At 49.9% G+C, this 24,369-nt stretch overlaps 6 protein-coding genes across 6 annotated transcripts; 1 reads left to right on the plus strand and 5 right to left on the minus strand.

Moving 5' to 3' along the window:
• Window positions 1–8,987: 8,987 nt before the first annotated feature.
• CCOS01_12764 (uncharacterized protein) lies at window positions 8,988–10,323 on the minus strand (the record flags this gene model as incomplete). Its single annotated transcript, XM_060460912.1, has 4 exons — window positions 8,988–9,290; window positions 9,360–9,731; window positions 9,820–9,965; window positions 10,203–10,323. The coding sequence occupies 4 exons, from the start codon at window positions 10,321–10,323 to the stop codon at window positions 8,988–8,990; spliced, it is 942 nt and encodes a 313-aa protein (XP_060308960.1).
• A 397-nt stretch (window positions 10,324–10,720) lies between these two features.
• CCOS01_12765 (uncharacterized protein) lies at window positions 10,721–11,667 on the minus strand (the record flags this gene model as incomplete). Its single annotated transcript, XM_060460913.1, has 3 exons — window positions 10,721–11,047; window positions 11,122–11,497; window positions 11,582–11,667. The coding sequence occupies 3 exons, from the start codon at window positions 11,665–11,667 to the stop codon at window positions 10,721–10,723; spliced, it is 789 nt and encodes a 262-aa protein (XP_060308961.1).
• A 1,119-nt stretch (window positions 11,668–12,786) lies between these two features.
• Window positions 12,787–13,404, minus strand: CCOS01_12766 (uncharacterized protein; the record flags this gene model as incomplete). Its single annotated transcript, XM_060460914.1, has 1 exon — window positions 12,787–13,404. The coding sequence occupies one exon, from the start codon at window positions 13,402–13,404 to the stop codon at window positions 12,787–12,789; it is 618 nt and encodes a 205-aa protein (XP_060308962.1).
• A 73-nt stretch (window positions 13,405–13,477) lies between these two features.
• On the minus strand, window positions 13,478–14,006 carry CCOS01_12767 (uncharacterized protein; the record flags this gene model as incomplete). Its single annotated transcript, XM_060460915.1, has 3 exons — window positions 13,478–13,680; window positions 13,876–13,882; window positions 13,989–14,006. Coding segments are annotated over 3 exons (228 nt in total), but the record flags the coding sequence as incomplete, so codon positions are not given.
• Window positions 14,007–15,151: 1,145 nt separating this feature from the next.
• On the minus strand, window positions 15,152–17,068 carry CCOS01_12768 (uncharacterized protein; the record flags this gene model as incomplete). Its single annotated transcript, XM_060460916.1, has 1 exon — window positions 15,152–17,068. The coding sequence occupies one exon, from the start codon at window positions 17,066–17,068 to the stop codon at window positions 15,152–15,154; it is 1,917 nt and encodes a 638-aa protein (XP_060308964.1).
• A 1,270-nt stretch (window positions 17,069–18,338) lies between these two features.
• Window positions 18,339–23,892, plus strand: CCOS01_12769 (uncharacterized protein; the record flags this gene model as incomplete). The annotated part of the gene is made up of 4 exons (XM_060460917.1): window positions 18,339–18,386; window positions 18,475–20,782; window positions 21,059–21,930; window positions 22,000–23,892. 4 exons carry the CDS (start codon window positions 18,339–18,341, stop codon window positions 23,890–23,892), a joined length of 5,121 nt encoding a protein of 1,706 aa, XP_060308965.1.
• Between the last annotated feature and the right edge of the window lie 477 nt (window positions 23,893–24,369).

Genomic DNA, 24,369 nt, shown 5'->3' on the forward strand with positions numbered 1-24,369 from the left:
TAATAATAGGTATTATTTTTTATAAAGAGCGGAGTAGTAGTATATAAACTCCTTAGCGAGACTAGTTATTATTAAGGACGAGACCTAGCTTACCCGTAACGAGTTTACGTTTTTAGCTAAACTTCTAAATCCCCTATTTAGTAACCCCGCGGCCTAGGGCCCCTTTACTACTTAAGGCCCTTCTATTACTTAGAAACTTAGGCCGGTTAGTAACGCCGCGTTTTATTATATTCCCTTCCCTAAATATTAATAGTTCGTTTACTATATTATTAACTTCTATACTTATATAATAAACCTTATCTCTATTTATTACTATAGCAAAACCGTATTCCTAACCGCGTCGCTCTTTTATATAACTTTAATAATGCTTATATAGTTTTTTATTAACCTTATTAACCTACGTTTTTATTATATTATAATAAATCCCTATAACTTAAACCCTATCTCCGGGCCGTTATTATATATGCTTAGAGCTGAGAAAAAGAGGGGCCTCGGCCTCTTAGTTATTATTAAATAATAAAGCTTTAGCTTTATCCTTAAAAAGATTATTAATTAAGAAAACCTCTAGCTATATTTTATAATAAAATCCGACTTTAATATCCCGGGACTAAGGACGAGCGTTAGTAAGATTAAGTATCTCGCGGTTAAAAACTTATTAAAGAGCCTATTTTTCTTCTTACTCTATTTCTTAGTTACGAATAAAAAAAGCGCTAAGGTTAAGGTTATCCTTATACTTATTTCGTACTTTATCCTCCGCTACTATTATAAAGCCGCGCTTAAAAATATAATATTTAAAAATAGGCTAAAAGAGTAGTAATAAAAAATTAATAAAAATACTATTTTTTTTATATTCTTTATACTTTAATACTATATTACTAAATACGGCTAGCTAGTTATTAAATCCGGGTTTAATTATATAGTAAAGTAGAGGATACTCGATTAGTTTTAAGAATTTATATAAGAAGACCTTTTTTATAACCCCTCTATTAGTACTATAAGACTTTAGCTATAAACTATTTTTAAAAATAATAACTAACGACGCTTTTAGTAAAGCGCGTAAGATATTATTACTTCTAGGGTTAGAAACGTATCTAAGGGGAGCGCTAACTAAGTTATTACGTTTAAAGAGAAGTATAAAGAGCTTTTTTTTATATATTATACTACGTTCCCCTACTTAGTTAAAAACGGCGGACTATTTAAATAAAAAAACGCGCCGTTTTTTAGGGCCCTCTTTTATATAGTTATTAATCCTAAGGGAGGGCTTAAAATAAGTATAAACTTAAAAAAAGAGCTTAGAACGGACGCTATACCTATCTTTACTTATTATAATAAGGTATAAATAGTAAATAATATTAAAAAGCTAATAAACGCCGCTTAGTAATAATTAAAACTAATAAGACTACCTAATTGTAAGGGCCCGCTAAGAGTCTGGGAGTATATTAAATAAGAGAGTAGGTAAAGGAATAGGTAAAAAATAGGCGCCGACGTGTCGCGTCCTTACCGTAGTGCGACTTATATTTTATATGCTAGTTTAAGTACTATATACTAATTAAAAATAGACTACTGCGAGTCCGGTATAATAATACGGTACTAAGGACCCAATTCTTATAAATACTTAGATAAATATAAATATATTTACTTAAACTAACTTATACTAAACCTTACTTTAAAGCTACTTAATATTAAGAATACGAATTTCTTAGTATTATTAGAGTATAACTTATAACCTATTCGAGATTTGTATATATTTTAACTTATATAAATTTTAAATAGACCCTTAGCTAACCCGACGTGAGAATTAGGTAACGGAGAGTAATTAATAGCCTAATTAAGATTTATAAAGAGTAAAAGTCTAAATATACGAATTTTAAATAGAACGCGTTACGAATTAGAGCGCATAATAATAAGCATAGAGTATAGTAAAATAGCTTAACTTATTTAAATAGAAATATATAAAAATATCCCTTTTGCGTATTATTACTTAGAGTTAATAACGGTAAGGACGCGAGCGATTTACTTATAGATATCGTAGCTATAGAGTAGAACTTTTTACTAATTAGCTCTCTCGGTCTTCTTTCTTAATTAACAATTCCTTTAATTAACTCGGGATTAAAAAACTTAGATTAAGAGCATATCTTATTTAGCTTATTATTAAAAGAGGCGATTTTTTAAATACGGAGCTAACTGAGCTCGGTCTTAAGCTTATTAAGTTACTTAGTTAAATTATCCTTATTCTTATTTTAAAGAGCGACGGTCTTAACTTTTCTAGATGACTAAGATATAATAGATTCTCGTTAGTAAAGCGGGTTTTTATTTCTTCTATATAACTCTTTCTAAACAGATCCCGCTACTTTTAATATTCGCTTTTTGTTAAGTAGAGGATATTTTAGGCACGGGGAATTAAGGATTTAATAAAAAACTCGTATCGGTTTTTTTAATAGCGCCTAAGGGCCTATTTAAAATTTATAAAGCGTAAAAATCTAGACTTTTATAAATCTTAAACGGTACCCGGCTTATAGAGGGCGCCCGAGGGCCTATTTAAGATTTATAAAGCGTAAAAATCTAAACTTTTATAAATCTCAAACGGTACCCGGCTTACGGAGGGCGCCCGAGGGCCTATTTGAGATTTATAAAGTATAAGGGCCTAGAATTTATAAATCTCGAATAGGCCTCTAGGCTAGAGGCTTCCTACTAGATCATAGTGAAACTATAACTATAGCGTAGTATATAGTGCTTAGTACTAATATATATAACGGGCTTTGGTTAATAATCTATTCGTATAGTTAATCTAAGTCCTTATAATAGTAATTACGAAGTAGAGTATTTTAGTAGATAAGGAGCTAATAATTACGGGGCCCCTCGCGAATTTAATAATAATAGCGATTATCCCGAGACTATTATATAGCTAGTATTAACCTAAGATGTTTAATATTTTAATATATAACTTTAGATAGATAGAGATAGTAAGTATATATCGTAGTAATGCGTATTTATAACGTGCGCTACTTCATAGTATTATTCTATCTAATTATAATATTATTTATTATTAACTTCTATATAATAATTAATATAATTAGTTTACGACTTCCGTAGTCCGTAATAAGTAGCTAATTCCGTAAAAAAATAAGTAAAAGTTTTTTTAAGCCGTATAGTAATTTGATTTAAATAATTTAAAAGACTTATTAGTCTTTTTAACTCTAGCTCTTTTTAAAATACTATATTTATATATAAGGCTTATATCTTAGATAAACTTTTAGTCTTATCCCTCCCCTATTTTTTTAAAGCTGTATATATTTCTTATTTTATAAGTCTATCCCGCGCGAGCGCCCTATAGTTCGTTACCCTACTCGTATTTACGCCCCGAGGCTTATTTAAAATTAATAAAGGCTACTTAGCTAGTATACGGGCTACTTAGCCTAATATATCTCCTTTATATAACCTTAATTTATTCCTTTTCTAACTATTTTTTCCGTATTTCTTCTAAATTGATTATAAGCTTTTATAAAAGCCTATATTAATAATCCTCCCTCCCCTAGCTTTTATAAAAGCTAAACCCTATACTTATAAGTCTACCCCTTTATAAATCTTAATTAGGCTCTCCTAGCTAAGCTTTTATTAATCTTAATTAGGCTCTCTTAGCCAGGCTTTTATTAATCTTAATTAGGCTCTCCTAGCTAGGCTTTTATTAATCTTAATTAAGCTCTTAGCTAAGCTTTTATTAATCTTAATTAGTATTACCTATAAACCTATTTTATTAATAACTAGTTATATAAAATACTAACTACGCGAATAATCCTCTTCTTAATAATCCTCTTCCTAATAATCCTCTTCTTAACAATCCTTACTCTAATAATTCTCCCTTAACTAGTTACGTACTCTAAAGCCGAATACCTTAAATTACGTAAATATAAATAAAATAGTAGCCCGTAAAAAGCGTAATCGTAATACTAAAGCTAATACTCTGTAAAAGAGCGCTAGGTTTTTAAACTAATTGAGTATAAATCTAGCCGTAGCTAAAAAAGACGTACTTAATAATAACGAGAGCGATTCTTATAATAAGAGCGAATTAGGTCCCGAACTTAATAAAGACGACGATTAGGCTATTAATAAGGTAGATATTATTAACGCAAACTACTTAAATATTATTATAGGCCGTATCCCTACTTAGTTTTGCTTATTAAAGCCCTAAAAGTTCGTACTTATTATTACTAAGACTAGGTTTTTTAAAAAAGAGAAGGAAGAGCTAAATAAGTATAATATAAACGCGGATACTTAGTTTTTTAAGCTCCCTTTTTTTTAAAAGCTCTATTATAAAGACTTCGTTATATGAGGTAAATTTAAATTCCGAACTTACTTTTTTTTAGGTACGTTAAAAAAAGCGCGCCCTAGCTTAATAGCTAAGTTCTGTAATACTAAGAGGGACGTTAATAAACGACTATATAAAACGGGTCTTATTAAGGTATAGGCCTTATTCGTAGTAAATAATTATAACTTTTTTAGGGGCTATTTCGTATTACCTTATTTCGAATTAATATAGATATATAAATTAAACGAATTCTTTGACCTCTATAATAAGTTTACCCTATCGTAGCGGCGCTATTTAAAATTTATAAAACTCTGAGCTAGGGTTTTATTAATTTTAAATAGCGCCCCCGCCTCTTTATTACTAAGTATTAATATAGTAAAGTTACTTAAGTCCTCTAATACTTTTTAAAGCCTTATTTTAAAACCTACTTAGCCTAGGCTAATATAAACGAGCCGGCGTAGCCCGATAGGGATAATAAAAAAGTAAAGAGGCCTACTCCTATAGTTCTTAATAAGAACTAAGTCCTAGACTACGTTTATAAGCTAATATACTACCCCCGTTTTAAGCTCAAAACTTAGTATAAAAAAAAGTACCCTTCTCTCTTCGTTATTAAAAACCTAGAGTTTAATATCCTCCCTATAAATAAGTATAAGAACGTAATATATAACGAAGTAGCTTAAAAAGCTAGCGTCGCTATATATATATAAGCTCTTTTAATTTACTTCCCTAACGTATTTAGAGAATAAGAAGGAAATATAAAAATAGAACGCTTACTAAAAGACCCTAAATACTTTATTTAGGGCTATTTTTACGAGGACTAAATACGTACGTACTTTACGTTTATATTCTTTTTATATTAGTACTATAATACCGATCCCGTTACTTAGACCTGCAAAACTACCTAAACCGTAACGGTAATATAAGCTGGGTTTTATAATATAAAAGAAGTTATAGAGAGAGGTAACTAGGAATTAACTAGCGCGTAAATTGCCTCTAAGACCTCTATCGAAATAGAATAAGTACTAGTAGTTACTAAAGATAATAATAATAACGGCTCTAAATTAAAAACCGAGGATAATAAGTATTGCTATTTTAAAAAAAACTTCGAGTAGATAAGAATATAAAAGTAGTTAGAGTAATACGAAATAACTTACTCCTCCGACTTAAGAAAGTATTAAAAAAATACTTTAAGGTAGGTAATTATTATAAATTAGTAATATAAAGTCTTTAGCCTCTTCTAGCCTAGTTAAAAAATTAAGTATATTATTAAAAAAGCTGGTACTAAGCTAGCTATAGCTAAGCTTAGTAAGGCCTAGATCGATTACTTTATTAGCGCTATTAATACTTTTATTAATATTTAAAAATACGAGCGAGTTAATAACAATCTCTTTATGATAAGAAGTAGTAATACTTGGCTACTAACCGTTTCTATAAATAAAAATAAAAAGGTTATTAAGTACTAATTAATAAAAGACTAGAACGAGTTACGTAAAAAAGCCCCCGATATATATAACGCTAGCGCGCTAAAGAGAGACGAGGATATAGCCTGGTTATAAGAATCTTATTAGTTAATAAGTAGTAATATTCTAGAGCTAAAAGACTTAGTTAGTATTATAGCCGGTTTCTAAATCGCCCCCGAGGGTACTATTTAGGATAAGTACCCGATTAATAAAGACTTTCTAAACTTCGTCCTTAAGCCGCATTAGATTAAAAATAAGTTAATATATTTAATCCCTATTTAAAATTTATATATCTAATATACCTTTATAAATCTTAAATAGGCCCTCTCTTAGCTCTTAGCTTATTATTACTAAAACCGTAATTAATTATTAGTAAATATTAACTAGCTCCTAAAGTAGCTTAAGTATTTAATCCGTAGCGCCATCCTTATTAATAAGTACGGTATTAAAAAAATAATAACAGCGCTATATACGCTTATAGAGGCTATTCGCTACTACGTTATAAAGTACGAGGGTAACCCCGAGTAGAGGTATTACCTATTAGCTATTATAATACTAGCCTCCGTCCTTAATTAAACCTTTAAGGTTATTAAAAAGAACTTTTATTACCTCTTTAAAATATACGTATTTTACTAAACGCCGAAGACTATACCTAAGTATAAGGTAAAAGAGACCTTAAATAAGACGAAGGGCCTAGTTAAGCTCTTTAACCGCTTAAAAACTAAGCATAATAAGCCCGAGACCGCGTTAAATATTATTTTAATATTATATATAATTAATAACCGCTAACTTTTAAAAAACGACCGTTAAGAATACGTTAAGGCTAAGATTAATACGCGCTCTACGGAAAGTATAGCTAACTTTAAAAACTCTAAAAAAGAGGAGGATATTCTAAGTAAAAACGACGTACAGAACCTAGAAATAAATAACGACGGCGATATTAAAATAGAGGGTATAACTCGCCCTAAAAGTTCTATAATAATAAAGAAAATAAACTTTAACCTTTTATATAAAATCCGCCTTTTTAGCCTTATCGAAAACGAGGGCTATGTACTAAAAGACCCGGGTTCCTTAGTATATATTATATATAAAAAGTTTACGAAGTACTTTACTTAGATCGTTATAGCAACCCCTACGGTTTTAAGTATTAGGGACTTATATAAATACTTATTAATATTATAAAATAGCGCTTTTAGCTATTAAGTAGCGGGCGCTATTAAGTACGATTACTTCGAGGTAATTTATAATAATAAGTACGTCGACGCGTTTAAGCGCCGCGATACTTAAGTAATAATCGAACTAAGTATACTTATTAACTTATTCTTAGGGATAACCGAGGGTACTAAGGTATAAGAAGAAGCCTCGGGAGTATAGCTAAAGCTACTAACCTAATAATAGATTACTAAGTACGAAGGCTTTTAAATAGCGATAAAAAGCGGCTTACTAATATACTTTCTAAACCCGTATAACTTTATAAAATATGGCAAAATGCTTAGTTTTAATATAGAGTTTATGTTTATTATTATAAAGCACGCCTTAGCTTAGTATTAAATTCGCTAGGGAATATTAATATTAATAGTACTTCTTAACGGGCGTACTACGTACCTAGGTAAGGATATACTGGCCTGCGATATTAAGACGGTTAAGGTTATACCCCTCTATAAAGAGGACGTAAAAAGGCTAGATAGGCTAATTTTGATATATAATAACGACTTAATCTCCCCGCTACTTAGTAATATCTTTTTAATTATTAATAGTAAAAGGATTATAAAGAGGTACGATAAGCCTCGGATTAACTTAATTATAATACGTAACGCGTTACTAGTTAGTACTGACCTCCGATTTGCTATATTAACTAATTTCTTGAGGTATATAGCGCGGGTAATGATAAATATTATAAGAGCCCGTAAGCTCTAGTTATTAGGAAGTACGAGCCTAAGTACGTATATAAAGTATTAAAAAATAGTTAACGACGCTAAAGAGAGGTCGTAGTAAAAAAAAAAAGATAATAACGGAATAGTTAAGGGCGTTAGTAATAATGGCCCTAAGCCCGAGGTAGAGGTAGCTCGCTTTTAGCGTATTAAAACTAAGTATAGACTCGCGCTTACGGTTAGTATTAAAGAGGTTAATAACGTTATTTTTAAGGATATTACCTACGGTTTTTAATATTACTACTTCGCTTGTATAACGGGCGCCTTCGGCGCCCGCCCCGCTTTTCGGCGCCCGCCCCGCTTTTCCTTAAGGTACGTGCGCGGGCGCGCGGGTGCACGGGCCCGACACTAAAAAAAAGGCCGCGCGTACGCGAGCGTGGGCGCGGGCAGGCGCACGCGCGGTCCGCCGCCTTCACGGCCGTGAGGCGCGGGCCACCCCCCACCCCCCCGGTCGACCGACGGCTCACGGCCGTGAAAACCGAGGACCCTCGACCCCCTCCCCTCCTCCTGATGGTATGCAGCGGCGGCCCGGGCGGCTGACTCACGGCTGTGACGGACCCCCGGAGAGGCTCGCTGGCATCGGCAGGGCGCACGACGGCTCACGGCCGTGAAGACCTGGGCTCTCGAGACCGCCGGGGCCCCATCGCCGCCATCGTCGCCGCCGTAGCCCACACGTCACAGCCACAGTCAGCTGGCTGAGCCACGACCGCCACTTTTCTCATCACGGCCGTGAAGACCTGGGCTCTCGAGACCGCCGGGGCCCCATCGCCGCCATCGTCGCCGCCGTAGCCCACACGTCACAGCCACAGTCAGCTGGCTGAGCCACGACCGCCACTTTCCCTATCACGGCCGTGAAGACCTGGGCTCTCGAGACCGCCGGGGCCCCATCGCCGCCATTACTGCCCAAGCTATCTGAGCCATGACCGCCACTCTTCCCATCACGGCCGTGAAGACCTGGACCACGCGACGAGTGAGCGAGTTGTTGGCGATAACGACGTGGACCTGGAGGTACCCCCACTCTGTACTTTCTTATCGATGATATCGTGTGATGTGAGCAAGGTATGTGTTCCTATTCGTTCCTCTGCTCATGGGCACTTAAAGAAAGTCTGTCTCGGTCTCTGTTTACTAATGCTAGGCCGCCATCCACATCCGCCATCCACATCCGCCGTCCATTTAGCGGTACCCATCTGCCTGACCTTGGGCGTTGCTCAGTCCACCGCGGCGATGGGTGATTCCATCCTCTGTCCATTATTACCCTGTGTCCATCATCACTATCTGGCCATAGCGAATTTAGCCCTGTACCCCCTCGTCTTCGTCCTCGGAAGCGGCCTCGCTATCCTCTTCAGTCACGTCTTCCATCTCGATATCGCTCTCCGTCTCTGCATCGCCATCGCTCTCCAACTCACTTGGCAAGTCGGGAAACGGGAAGCTTGTATGGCGCTGAGAGATTCTTCGGGGCCTGCGTACCGTGGCTAACTGTTCCCACTCCTCGAACTTCGCCTGCATGATGGGGAGGTTCTTGTCCCACTCAGCCCAAGCTCTGAGCTCTCTAGCGGTGGGTGGTTTCTCGTAGAATAGGACGTGTTTCCGGTTCTATAGTAGAAGTTAGAAGACGTCGATACGCGAGCGGATGTGCGATCTCCTAAGTGTAGCTGAACGTACCTCGATATCCTGCTGGTCACCGCTCTTAATGAAGTCCCGGACGCGGGAGCCCGGCTCCGCTACTTTCGATTGGATGGTGGGGGTGCCGTGCTTGCTGAGAAATTCGGCAATAGCGCGGCCGCCTGGGCCGGGAGGCGGTAAGACCGTTGGCTGTACTAAGGGGTAACGAGTTCTAAGCCGGTGTAATCTCGTAGGGTTGCTATTGTAGAGCCCCTGGACGCGGCTAAGTCCTTCAGTTTCGATAAAGAAGTGGCTCAGGGAACCGGCAGCGACAGCGACGGCACGGCGCTTATACGGGGGCGCATATTCGGCTGACGTAATACCGTTGTTCTCGTCCTCGTCACATGACTTTTCGGCCTGGAACAAGCCTATCTTTGTTTCTTCGTCATTGAAGACACTGTGCCAGTAAGTGTGCGGGCGCCAGCCGGCCGGGCGCCGGGCCTACTGGTACCCGACGTACTGGCGCCTCACGTCCCAGTGGAACACCTGGGGAGAGTAGATGGCAGTAGGTCCGGTTGCCCTGATGGTCGTTGCGGGCGCCATCTCGACGGCTTATGTGACCTTGGTCTTCACGGCCGTGGCGCTGGGTGGCCTCGGTCTTCACGGCTGTGGTGCTTGGGGGGGGGGGAGGTCTTCACGGCCGTGGTGCTGGGGGGGGGAGGTCGGTCGGTCGGTCGGGCGCCTTGCCCAAAAATCGCGTCGGTTAACTAGTTCGGTGGGTGAGTAGAAGGGGAAGTTTGTGGGAGGGCGAGGTGGCCGAGGCGATATTTATAGCGCCGCCACAACCGCCCCGACCCACTTTTTACCGCCCCTGCCTCGCGCCCTGCGGCTCGAAGCACCAACGGCTCATGCCCGTGAAGACCTGGGCCCTGGAGACTGTCGGGCCCATCACCACCATCACGACCCAAGCAAGCTGAGCCATGGCCACCACTCCTCTCATCACAGCCGTGAAGACCTGGGCCATCAGGACTGTCGGGGCCCACCACCACCATCACGGTCCAAGTTAGCTGAGTCGCGACTGTCACTCCCACCACGGCCGTGAAGGCCGGGGCCACGCGACGGGGTGAGCAAGTCAGTGGCGATAATGACGTAGATCTGGAGGTATCGCACTCTATATTCTCTTATCGATGATACCATGTGGAGAGCAAGGTATGCGTTCCTATTCGTTCCTCTGCTCTTGGGCACTTAAAGAAAGTCTGTCTGTCTCTGTCTATCGATGCTGGGCCGCCATCTATATCCGTCGTCCGTTTAACGGTGTCCATCTGCCTGACCTTGGGCTTTACCCGGTCTACTGCGGCGATGAGTGATTCCACCCTCCAACCATCATTACCCTGGCCACTCTGAATTAAGGCCTGCACTCCCTAGTCTTCGTCCTCGGACGCGGCCTTGCTATCCTCCTCGGTCTCGTCTTCCATCTCAGTATCGCCCTCCCCCTTGATCACGTCTTCCATTTCAGTGTCGCCCTTTGGCTCCGCATCGCTCTTGGTATCGGCATCGCTGTCGCTCTCTGACCCACTCCAATTGTCACATATCTCCATAAGTTGCCACGAGTTGATGCGCACCGTGCGCGCCTCTTGCCACTCCTCGTACTTCGCCTGCATAATAGGGAGGTTCTTATCCCACTCAGCCCAAGCTCTGAGCTCAGCGGCGGTTGGGGGCAGCTCGTATAACAGGACATGTCTCTGGTTCTGCAGTTCGTATGAGTTAGTAGGCCGTTGATGCGCGAGTAGGTGCGCAATCTCCTAAGTGTAGCTAAACGTACCTTAATATCCTGCTGGTCACCGCTCTCAACGAAGTCCTGGATACTCGAGCCCGGCTTCGCAACTCTCGACTGGATGATGGCGGTGCGACGGTTGGCGAAGTCGACGATGGCGCGGCCGCCTGGACCGGGGGGGGGCAAGGCCGTCGGCAACACCATTTGAAATCGAGTCTCGAACCGCTCAGGCCCGTAGCGGCCGGAGTCCATGAGCGCGCGGGCGCGACTGAATCCGTAGGTGTCATCGAAGAAGTGGCTCAGGGAGCCGGCGGCGACGGCGACGGTACGGCGCTTGTACGGAGGCGCATAACGGGATGCCAAGGTAGCGTCAGGCTCTATCTCTTCATAGATCAACTTCCGGTGCTCGAACCTAACTATGTCGCTGAAGAGGATGTTGAAGGTATTGTCCCAGTATTTATCGGGGCGCCAGCCGGCCGGGCGCCAGGCCTACTGGTACCCGACGTACTGGCGCTCCTCGTCCCAGTGGAACACCTGGGGAGCGATGGCCGTGGCGGCCGTGGCGGCCGTGGCGGGTGGCGTCTCGGTTGCCATGTCGAGGCGAGTCTTCACGGCCGTGGTGCTTGGGGGTGTCAGTCGGTCGGTTGGGCGCTTTGCCCAAAAATCGCGTCGGGTAGGTCTGTTAGCTAGTTGGTGGGTGAGTAGAAGGGGAAGTTTGTGGGAGGGCGAGGTGGCCGAGGCGATATTTATAGCGCCGCCACAACCGCCCCGGCCCACTTTTTACCGCCCCTGCTGCCTAGCGCCCAGCGGCTTGCTGCCTGAGGCTCGAAGCGCGAACGGCCCACGGCCGTGAAGATAGCCACCCTCCTGATTCTCCGTCAGCTCGTCGTCTGGCGCTTTCTTGACGGCGGTAAGGTCGGAAGCCGGGCCTTACTTGCCCGTCTGCTTATCGTCTACTTGCTCGAATGAGTGGGACCTCTCCTCTCCACGTCCACTGGCTCGAAGTTCGTCCGTCTGCCGGAATCTCTATAAGCCAGTCGAAGAGGCCGTCTGTCCTACATCTGTCGTCCTCTGCATTGGTCCGGAAGTCGAGGACGACTTTGTCCGTCGTTAGGTTTGTGAGATAGATCCCTCTACCTCGGACTCTTGACGTCAGCCAGCTAGGCCTCTCTCCGGCCAGCCCGCACGGCCTTTCACAGCCATAATAGCGAGAAATGGTCACGGCCATGAAGGCCAGCATCCGTCACCCTCGACGTCCCTGTTCATCGTGTTCACTGTTCCCACGATCCGCATATCACGACGCTACGGTTGTCCAGGCCACGTAGTCCCATGTAGTGAATTTGAACTCGCGCGGACGAGTTAGTCTAGGTCTCTGCGCTAGTCGCGGTTTCAGGTAGCTAACGATGAAGTGGTCCTCCTCAGCCCATGTCCTCGCATCCACCGCTGTAGCTAATCAAGCCGAGTCTCTTCCTCATCCTGAGTCATGATAACTACCGCCCGGCATACCGGTCAGCGGGCGTGGTGCGAACCGCGTTTACGCTCCCGGAGATCAAGAGAACCCCCTGGATAAAAAAGCAAACTCCTAAGTCATATCCCCAGTCCCCTGGACCACAGAGACCATCTAGGACCACACTCATCCTCGCTATATCCCCCTCTGTATCTCTAAGCCGCACCGTATCCGCTGGTAAAATACGCCCATCGCATTTCCTCCGCTCAGTTATCCACGTCGTCCGAATCGCCGGCCTCGCTCGCGTCGTCCGAATCGTCATACTGCGCCTCGAACTCCTTGCGATCCTCCTCTACCATAGCAGGCAGATTCTCGTTCCAGGACCGCCAGGCGGCCATCTCGGCGGGGGTAGGCGGCAGCTCGTACACGAGCACCTGTCGCTGGTTCTGGTACGCAGGTAACCGCCGGCACGAGTTAGCAATCGTTAATCCTCTTGCACCACGCGTCTCTCCGCGCGACAAAGGTAGGGCAACCAAGGCCTTGAGCCGCAGGACCAAGCTACTCACCATGATGTCATCTAGATTGCCGGTGCCAGCCCACTCTCCGGGTGACATGTCGCGGCGGGCTAAGCCCGAGCCCCAGAAATTCTGCGCGCGGATCATGTCGTCACCAACTTTGCCGGGCGGGGGCCGAGCCGTTGGACGCATGACGGGATAGTAATCGTTGAATCGCATAAAGGACCAAGTACGCGAGTAGAGCTGGCCCAGGGCGCCGGCGTCAAGGGCGAGGGCGCGGCGCATGTAGGGCGGGGCCAGTCGAGTAGGCAGCGGCTGGTCAGGGAAGCGGCGCTTCCACGAGGCCACGTCGCGCTCGAGGTCGACCATGGCATTGATCAAGGGCTGTAGCTTGCCCTGGTAGTACTCTTTGGGGCGCCATTCGGCCGGGTTCGATGCCTACTCAAACCCGACGTACTGGCGCGCCGTGTCCCAGTGGAACACCTGGGGGGCAATGGCCGTGGCGGCCGTGGCGGCCGTGGCGGGCGTGGCGGGTGGCGTCTCGGTTGCCATGTCGAGGCGGGTCTTCACGGCCGTGGTGTAGCGTAGTGTCGTCAGGAGGTAGGTACGGTCCGAGGGGCTCTGGCGGCGGTAGGTCGTAAAAGGCTGTCGAGGTTGGTGACGTGTTGGAGGAGGGATTGATTCGGAGCTGGCCGTGCGGTAGAAGGATTTAAATACCCCTTTCCCCCTTGGCCCGTGCGGCGCCCCGCCTTCCCTGGAAGGGCGGTACCCCCCACTTCTTGCCCCGGCCCATGGCCCCACTCCACTAAACCAAGACCTGAACCCTGGTCGGGATCGCACCTCCTCCCTTTAACAACGCTATTCTAGTTAACGCCTTTTGTTAGAAAGCTGGGCCCGTCCCTACCCGCCCGACAAGGCCTCTGCTCGGAAAAGACGAGCAAGATGGCACTTACTACATATCCACTCTCTTCATATCGTTTCTCTAAACCAGAACGGCCCTTACCCAGGCCCGGTATTATTCTATATTTATTCTATTAAGAATATACCTCTTAATCTCATGGGGGCTTATAGAAGATGACTACTTTTCTTCTTAAGAGCATTATCTCAAATTTCCTCATGAATCTTGTTCATCTTCGCCTTGTGAGCTTCATAAGTTTACAAGGAGAGGCTCTGCTACCACCTGAACTGCGTGAACAACACTAGTTTCTTAGGTAACCAGAGCTTACCTTTACTCTGTTAAGTCGTCTTTTATCATCTTTCTTAGTTAAAAATAACGTGGTGATAAGACCTAGCTTTTCAGTATATTAGCTCTCTATTCAGTTCCCATCACAGCTTATAATCATCTTTATTTATCTTTTCATCCGTCACTGTTCATCCCAACCTCGACTTGAGCTCAATATCATCCCATCTCTTTTGAAGAATTGGTATTATGTAAATAAGCACGGTCTATTAATTAACTATTACTACTACCTTTGGTAACCGTGGACCTAACCTTGTACTGATATTGAACCTACCGCTTGTCTTTAGAGAATACTACGCCCACTTGCTGCAGGGCGGCAAGCTGATCCCCACGGCCGTGACTGTGGGACGGTCTCACGTCCACCTTGAGCCCCTCATGGCCACCCTACCCTTCACGGCCGTGGGAACTATCCTCGGCCCCACGGCCGTGAAAACCAGGGGCCGAGCCGAGGCCTTCTATCGCCACGACGTCCTATCGTCACGGTCGTGAAGGGAAGGGCAGACGCGATAACAGTCTTGTCTTGAGGCCCCTGCTCTTCCATGCGTCACGGTAAGGCACAATACAGTAGGCGATGAAGGCGTTTTGAGAATGGCTTGAACGACCCGATATGATTCGTAACATGGTCGTTGCTGTCCCGACCTCGTCGTTCTCTCGGTAACCATTATCCAATGTAGCACGGTCGATTTCTTTGCTATTTCGTTCATACTCATAGCTTCAACATTCACATAACTCATCATTGTAACTGGGCAAATGCCTGGCTCTATCATGACTACCGTGTACTACTACTCAGAGTTGGACCTCAAGACAAATCTATTATTAACCTGACCGTGACTCCATCGTACCCCGTTTCTTCAATCTAGAATATCCTCTCCGACTTCACGCGCCGCTGTCGTCAATGCTCCCGCTCGCGTCCCAGTCTTCCTCTTCGTCAAGATCGTCACACTTCCCTCTCTCCTGCGGAACCTCGCTCGCTTTGATTCCCAACCACTCCCTAATCTCGTCGTCGCTTATGCGCGCTGCCCGATTCTTCACTACGTCCGACGTCAACCGATACCAGTTGGCGACTCCGCCAACCGAGGCCGTCTCCTTAGTAGTAGCCAGAACACGCACCGTCATTTGCCGAAGCTCTCCTTCCTCCGCTACCCCTTCCCAGAACCCGATGGCCCTCTTGAGAACGTTCTCTGGTAGGTTCGCAACAGTCATGGAAACGCCGCTCGAGCCGCCCTCTGTAGTGGTTGATCGTACAGATGACGGCGTGTCGCCTCCATCGCCGTCCCCCCTCCCAGGCCCGCCCACAATAGACTTGGCTGAGATGGTGCCTACACAGATCGGAAAGCGCTCGCCCTGGAGCAGCTTCTTGATGAAAAGTGGCCCGATAGCCCGGTAGCCGTCCTGGTTGAGGAGGGTGTTCTCGATGTAGAACCTCAGTGCCTGAGCGAAGACTTTGGGCCCGATCAACAGTTTCCCGTTCCAAGAGACGGCCCAGAGCGGGCCTAGCTTGGCCTCACCTGCTCCATGTAGCGGTAGTAGGCTTGGCCGACTGACGCTGGCCCGATCCGCCGACTCCCCCTCTAGACGGGACCCAAGGTTTGAGGCGCACATCTCCCAGCCCTTCGCCTGCGCTGTCTTGTTCTCCATGGCACGAATTGCCTCGTCATCCTCCGGGCCTACGCCCAACGGCCTCGGCCTCTTGGCAGCACGATCGTCCCGTAGCTCGTCCGGCTCGTCCCGGTCCCCTCCTTCTCGCCGGCGCTTATGCCCTGGGGTCCGCGACTGACTCCATGGCGCCGGGCTGTCGTGGTCGTCGCCCTGGTTGCTGCCTACCTCGTCGGCCTCGCGCACCGTGGTCAGGAAGTTATCGGGCTCGAGGAAGTCGAGGTCCGCTACCGGGCCCGCTTGCTTCTCTACCGCTTCCGCCATCCGGTTACTGACATCTTCCACTCTGGCTAGGTACGTCCTTATAGCCTCCCAGGCCTTCCCTACTAAGCCACCAGATAGCCGACCCTCTTCTAGTTGTGTGACTGTCTTGCCCAGCCCTTCGTGCGCCCTCTGCAAGATTTCGATGTCCTTCTTGAAGTCGACGATCCTCTCACCCGGCTGCGTTGCCTCCTTGGTGGCCGCCCCTCCATCGGCTCTCCCGGCCTTGCCTGGAACGGCAGGTCGAATCCCTCCCGTACGACGACCCGGCGTCTGGCTAGCGCCGCCCATATTATCTCTGTCCCGTCGTATATGACGCCCTTGCTCGATACCCAGTTGAGACCTCGTCCCGTTATCTCCGTTATAGCTCCTGTCGCCGCTTTCGTTGTCGCTGTCGCCGTCCCCTTCACTCACGAGGTTGATGATGTCGTCCTCGGACTCGGCAATGGATCTCCCTGGGCGCGGTCGACGGCTATTGCCCTGGTTAACCTGGTGTGAACCTGTCAGCTCCATCCGGCTTTCCCGCCATTCTTGTACCGCAGCGCGCGTCGTAGCCTGCGACCTCTCGTTGGTGCCGAACACGATGTCGCTGTAGTCCGAGGACATACCTGGTGTGTTCCAGTCTCTGTTCACTGTGGTCCCCTCACGGAGGAGAAACGGCGTCTCTGATATGTTAAGCCTTGCCCCGAACAGCTGCGATGCCTTGTTGAGCGCCTCTTCGAATACTTCCTCGTCCGTGATGTAGAATACCAGGCCCTTGTAACCTGGCTTGAGATGATAACCTTGGCGCATGTACCGTACCCCGTCAAAGAGGGCGTGCGTGCTATTTGACTTGGTCGCGAACCCGGACGAGTCACCACGCCAATGGTTTACCATCTTTGACTCTTTGGGTGCTTGAGTGATAAGGTAGTAGTGTGAGGGCCGATAGCTAGGATCCCGTGTTCTGTGTGCTCTTCTACTGAAGGGAGAGTGGATATGAATGTGTGCTATGCTCGACCAAAGAAGATGCTTGCCGAGTCAGGATAGGAAGTGAGCGATGCCGGTGGTACAGTCGATGCGCCAATGAGACAATATGTGTAGTGATGCAATCGAGTGATGGTGTCTGATCTTTGATGTGTTCTGCATTCGGAAAGAGGTTGCCCAGGGACCGGGCGGCTGTTGGCCCATTTATCGAGCAATCGCCCTCCCGTTCCTCCGTCTTAATGGCATTGTGTTCTGATTCAGCATTAGATACGGACAAAGATGACCCCTTTCATGGCGGCACAATGACCGTACCCTTGACCACCCCTTTTAATTTCCCAAAGACAGTCCGTCGCTTCTGTTTTACATGAATCAAAAAGACAATGACCATCATCCCTACCCATACCTCATTTAGAGCACAAACCGCTACAGAGTAACAATCAACTGAGACGATGTACAAACAAGCAGTCGAGCGAACAAACAACAGCCACGCCTCCTTCAATTCGGCACTACAAAGGCCAACATCCATCACGATCTTACGACCACATGCTATTCTTGTAGAACAATCAACTTGAGGAACAAACGAACAAGAGCTACCAAACTTTCCTTGCTCCTAATCATTGCTTCCCTGGGCCCGGGTGCCGCCATCGCGAACACAACAGTTCAAAGCGAGATGAGCAACAGACGCCTTGGCGTCGCTGGCGGCCGTCACGTCGCCATGGCCTCCCGCGGCCCTGTGCCCTTCACGGCCGTGATGCCGCCAGGGCCGCGACACGTGACCCAGGCCAGGCAGACGTGTGCCACCGCCTACCTTGGGTGGGAAGGCACAGGGCCGTCGAGATCGGATGAAGTTCCGCCGACGCACGGGCTAAAGACCCACAACGCTTGCACAGATCAGCCGCCGATCCAACACCCTATTTAAACCTTCCCCCTCTAACCTCTCCACCTTTTTCTTCTTCCTACACACACTCCACCGACCCAGCCAATCTCCACACGTACGAAATCCACCTCTCAGCCAACATCAAACTCTCACGCCCGTGAAGATCGGTCCCCCCCCAGAGCTCACACCCCCACCCACGCCTGTACCCTGCGCTTGTCTAGCCGCATTCGGTCAACCAAGTGGGGCTCTTGCCCTGCCCTTCACGACCGTGGCCTGCGCCCCACGCTCACGACCGTGAAATCCGCCATGGTAGACACACCCCCCTCGGCGCGCCAGCGCAACGCGTCAAAAGTGGTACGTACACCCACGCGACTTGGACGATTTCTGCCTCGCTACGCGACGACTGTACACTCATCTACTGACACATACTCTTTCCCATCAGGCGAGTTACATCGAGACCATTCCCTCGTCCCCTCCGCCAGAGCACTGCAACTATGTCAACATCGAGGACGTCTTCTACGTTGTCCCTCAACTTGGCCTGGTATTCTGCGTTGCCTGCTCGGCCCCCGTCCGGCCCTCGGAGCACTTGGTCCCCACTCACATCAACGCCTGCTTCCCGGACGTCGCAGCCGGCGATTATCTGTCCATCATCGACCGCGCCTTCTCCCTCATCTCGACATACGCAGAGGACCTCAAGCTCTCCTCCCTCGACTGGATAAACAGCCGCCCCCTCCCGCCGGACGACTTTCAGCCCCTCCCTTTCTTACCCATCCACCATGACGGCCTGGGCTGTCCACATTGCCCCTGGGTCACACGAGGCGAGCGCAACGCAAACAGGCACCGCAGCACTCGACATGTCGAGTCGCGAGCCAGGCCCGTACCCAACCTGGCTGTCCAAGGCCACAGCTTCGGCGCCGCGTCCCGTTACTTCCGAGTCGTCGCACAGCCCCCCCAACCGGAGGCCCTCGAGCGCGCGAGCCAGCTTTCGCAAGCTGCGACGAACGGCCAGCACTCCTCCCTCGCGGACCTCATGAGCGCAGCTCGGCGGCACGTCAACCACAACCTGGCCAACCAGGGCATCCGTGCCGGCACGCTCACCGAGCCCAACGTGTTCTTGGAGACCATGGGCTTCCTCGACTATCTCGAAGGCAGGTTCTCGCGCCCCCAAGTACTAGCCTACTTCGACGGACCCGGTCTCGTCACGGTCGGCCGGTATGCCAAGGCCCTCGCTCGGTTCCTGAAAAACTCCCTCGCCCATATGCGCTCGTATCACGGCCACACGATCCTGTTGCACCTGAATCGTCGAAAGGCCAGCGAAGAGTCATCCGATCCTTTCAACACTGAGCTTTTGAGCAGCACGGTCAGCGACTATTCCTACACTTTCAAGAGGATCTTCCTCTTCGTCGCCTACACCCTCCCCGAGCCGCATATCTGCTTCCCGCGGCCCGCCGGCCTGGTATCGCCCAGCATCGTCATGCCGGAGAACGTAGCCAAGGCCTTCACGACGCTCTTCGACCTCAACCCGGACGAGGCCATCGAGCGCGACCCCGAGCACCTCGCCGCCGCCATGTACGACGCGATATACTCCCTGACCGACCAACAGCTCCCCCACACGGCCTTCGAGTCCCCTCTGCTGGCGGCGATGGCCTTCATGGCCGTGAAAAGCGCGGACGCCTACCACAACCAGAGCGAATACAGCAAGCACATTGCCGCCGTCGTCAAAGTCTCCTTGGTGGCTACCTTCGACGTCGCCTCGCGCTCCCATCTCGCCCGCGTAGAGCAACACCGCAGGGAACACCCAAACCAGCCGGAACCCGCTCTCAGCACGACGCTCGTCGCCCTGATGCCGAAGACCGTCTATGCCACCGAGATAACCCCCTGGACCACCCCGCTTCAGTGGCTGTTCGCGCGCCAGAAGGCAGCCAGCAAGCTCCGTCTCAAGGGAGCGGTCGACGGGGCCGGCTCCGACCTGATCGAGTTCACGCGCAGTGATGACGACCAGTGCGTCATCATGAACTTCAGGGGCATCAGGATGCCCCAGACCGACCTCGCCAAATTCGCGACATGTCTCATCGATGCGGTTGAACAGGCCCTCCTCCCGCTGCTCATGCTCGACGCGATCGACAGCATTGACGACCCTGCCGCCGTCGACTTCCTCCCAACGATGCCCGACCTGGCACATATCGGCGACGACGTCTCATCCCTCAAGGCCGGCTACAACTTTCTGCAACACGAAGGGAACCGGGCCTGGGTCGACGAGGGCAGACAGTTCCTCGAATCCGTCCCATCGGTTCACGAGTCCACGTTTGGCGCATTCGTCGTGGATAACAAACCCAACGCCGCCGCCATCAACCGATACCACAAGGCCGTCGTCGTCTTCCTGCGCGCCCTGGCCCCGGCAATCCACGTCACCTACGGACAGCCAGCCCGCGCTCCCGAGATCATGTCGCTGCGCATCGACAACACCCCATACGGCGGCTGTCGAAACCTGTTCTTCCGCAATGGCACCATCAACATCTATACCACGTACCACAAAGGCTACCGCATCTCGAAAGAGTATAAGCCGATCCACCGCTTCCTCCCAGCTCGCCTGTCTCGTCTTGTCGTTTGGTACCTCTGGCTCGTGCGACCGTTCATCAACGACTTGATGACAGCGCGACTCGTTAACGAGGGCGCCATCCCCATCGACATCTCCGCCTACCTGTGGCCGACCACGTTCGTCATTACCCAGGCACCCGTCCCCTCGTCGCGTAAGTCCACGGCCCTTCCACCCCGTCCCCCCATGCTCCTCACGATGCCAGCCCCGCGCCGCAGCGCCCCGGGTTTTCACGGCCGTGTGGCCTTGGGCTACGCGGCCCAGACCACCCCTGCCCTTCACGGCCGTGAGACCCGTGGCCCTCGTCCACGGCCGTGAAGGGCAGGGTTCTTCGCGCTCTCGTCCCCTTCACCTCATGGCCGTGAAGATTGCCCCGTCTGCCGCTCCGAACACCGAGTCCTCGTCCGCTAACCTTCTCCCTCTCGCATAGCCGGCCCCGATACTGTCGACGGCAATGAAGCGCCAGGCTTCTGGGCCGTCCCCGATGCGACGACTACACCGGCACCTCTTCACTGGAGTGGTGACCGTCTCTCGCTCCTCCTCAAGGAGTCGGCAAGCTCTTCCTTGGGCTACGACATCAATATCGCGAACTGGCGTCACATCGCCATCGGGTGGGGACGACGACTGCTGGCCGGCAGCAACTTTTCCGGTCGCGAGAATGAACTGTTCCCCGGGTACGAAAAGGGAGAAGACGACCCCCTTGATCTTCAAGCCACGCACACCTCGGCAGTGGCCCTGCACCATTACGCCATAGAGTTCATGTTCGGAGCGCACATCACCCATGTTTACTATCAATATCGACAGACCAGCATGATGTGGCATCGCCTCTTGAAGGTCCACGAAGACCAAGGATCCGTCGACGCCGACGGGTCGGTCGACGCTGATGGTGACGCCTTTATGGCAGCGGGCGTACCCGATACCGAGCTGCAGGCGCAGTCGCGCGCCGCTCGTCATAACCAGGCCCTGCGTCTCAGCACCTTCCAGGCCGACATCAGCGACGATCTCGCGCGCGCACTCACGGGCGACCCCGACGCCAGGCTCCGAGATCACCAGAGAGAGGTCCTCGCCGCCTTGGCCAACTCCCAGGGCGACATCATCTACGTGGCCGGCACCGGTTCTGGCAAGAGCCTCGCATTCCTCGCGCCCAGCATGGTGCGACCCACCGGCGTCACCGTCGTCGTGATCCCCCTCAAGGCGCTGCAGATGGAGGTGCTCCAGCGCTATCGGAAGGCCGGCGTCTCTGCCCGCATTTGGCACCCGGCTTCGGCCGACGCCTCCCTGAACACCACGTCCGTCATCATCGTGAGCCCCGAGCGCTTGGGTTCAAGGGCCTAGGTGTCCCTCGTCCAGAGCCTCAACGACACCTCTCAGATCGACCTGGTCGCCGTCGACGAAGCGCACGTCATTTTCGACTCCACCCACGAGTTCCGGCCGCTGCTCTCCAAGCTGGGTGAGCGGACCGCCTCTATCTGCCCACGCCGCTTGTTTGTCACCGCCACGCTGCCGCCGAGTCTCGAGGGAGAATTCCGCAAGTCATACAACATCTCGCCAGACGCCACCGTTGTCCGCAGTCCGACCGGCAGACCCAACGTCTCCTTTCGATGCCTCAGCCACCCGTCGATCGATGCCGTCGATCTCAGCCTCCGCGAGCTGCTCGACCGCTTCCACCGCTCCAACCTCCACAACCTCAACCAGGGTGGGAGCCCGCGCCAGCCACCTCGCCTGGCCATCATCTACTGCACATCGCTAGAACACCTCGACAAGCTTGCCGGCACGTTCGGGCTACCTACCTACTACTCTTCCTTGTCGCAGGAGGACAAGGACAAGGCCATCATCAGCTGGCTCAACGATACTCATGTCCTCATCGCCACCTCGGCGTTTGGCCTCGGCGTCGACTACGCCCGCGTCGCCCTCGTCGTCATGTACAATACGCCCAAGTCTCTCCTGGACGTCATGCAGATGGGCGGACGTGGCGGCCGTGATGGGTCGCCCTCTCAGGCCGTCGTGCTGTCGTGCACCAGCTCGAAATCTCCCGATCCCAATGTCAACGCTTTCCTCGCCGCCCCATGCCGGCGCTGCTTTCTCTCCGAATTCTTCGACGGCGACACGGGCGGTCCCAGATGCCTCGACACCTTCGATCAAATCTTGTGCGACGGCTGCGCGTCGACGGCCTATCTGTCCACCGTGCCCAGGCCTATGCCGGCGCCTGGCCCATTTCATTCTCCGTCCAGCCTCCCTCGACACCGCGCTGCTCTACCGTCCCAGACCTCGGTCCTTCACGGCCGTGGCGCCACGACGGCCTCGCGCTACGAGAATCCCCACGGCCATGAAGACTCGCTCCCTCAGCAGCCGTCATTTGACGGGTATGACGATTCTGGTGCAGTTTTAATCGCGCCGCCACCCGAGCGTCCGCTCCCATCGCAGTTCAACCTCCCGCAGTCTCCTCTGTACCACCACGCCCCTGATCAACCATCACCCCGGGCCTGGGCCAGTAACATGGATGCCCCCCCGGCCCCGGCACTACCCCGTACACCCCAGACGGGCTCTCGACTTCTGCCGCAGTCCGGCTCGCTCTCGGGTTCCGGTGCCCTGCGCTCGCCCGTCCAGCAGAGGCGTGCCCAGCATCTCCCAAGATCTGCCTCGGGCCCCCTGCCCAGCGGAATTGCGCGACCGCAGGCCACGCCGACACAGCGGAGTCCCGCCATATCCGAACAAGTGCAGACCCAGCTCTCGCAGGCGTTGGCCGCCCAACAGATCGAGCGCACACATGGCCAGAGATCGTCCGAGGAGCTCACGGCCGAAAACGTCCGCATGGCCAACCAGCTAGCAGATATAATCGGCAGCATATACTCCCACCGTACCTGCGCTCTGTGTTTTCTTATCAGCGGTAATGTCGCTGCTAAGCACTACTTGAAGACGTGTCCTCACCCCATGGCCGAGGTCGCACGAGACATAACCAACAACCTCACGAGCCTGACCTTCGAGAAGTACTCCTCATGCGGCACGTGCCTAATGCCTCAGCGGCCGTACTGTCAGAAATTCGTTTCGAGGCCGTTCCTATCACAGTGCCTCTACGGCCAGACCTTCAAAGACCTGGCCGGCGTCATACTCGCCTTCTACCCGGCGCACGTCGACCAGATCCTCGAGAAACTGGGCGCTCCCCCAAAAGCTCTGGGTTGTATCGATACATCTCTCACGACTCCCGCGGAGTCGGCCTGGCCTCGCAAGACTCGAATCGAACCACAGTCGGCGCTGGCGGGATAGTTGACCGTCAAGGTGAAATACAACTCACAATTCGAAGTCTCGCGTTTTTGGCAGCTCTCCTCTCACCTGTACGACCGCATCAAGTCACTCAGGGACTGACCGATTATATATCACATACCTTCCGATCGAGAAGGCCATCCATCACGTCACCTTTCTACACTATCATTATAAATGTACCGCATCTCGCTACTTTACGGGAAGGACGCCTTTGTGGGCTCAGCATCATGTAAACTAAAATCTTGCTCCTATGGCTCAATACATCACCTCATTATCAAGCTCGTGCTCATGTGATCTCATCAAGTGACTGTTTTGCCGTTGACGTGAGACCCCGCCCCATATGCCGGACCCATACGCAAGCAGGGTCCCCCCACCTGCTTGGCGATAGCTCGCCACTACCGCTGCCACTGCTGCAGCGACCCGCAGAATAGCCTACTGCGCACTACTACGTCCCACCCTTCCCGGCCGCGCGTTAGCTGC

The sequence above is a fragment of the Colletotrichum costaricense genome (genome assembly GCF_030867565.1).
Source record: "Colletotrichum costaricense strain IMI 309622 chromosome Unknown Scaffold_15.1, whole genome shotgun sequence".
NCBI classification, from domain to species: Eukaryota; Fungi; Ascomycota; class Sordariomycetes; order Glomerellales; family Glomerellaceae; genus Colletotrichum; species Colletotrichum costaricense.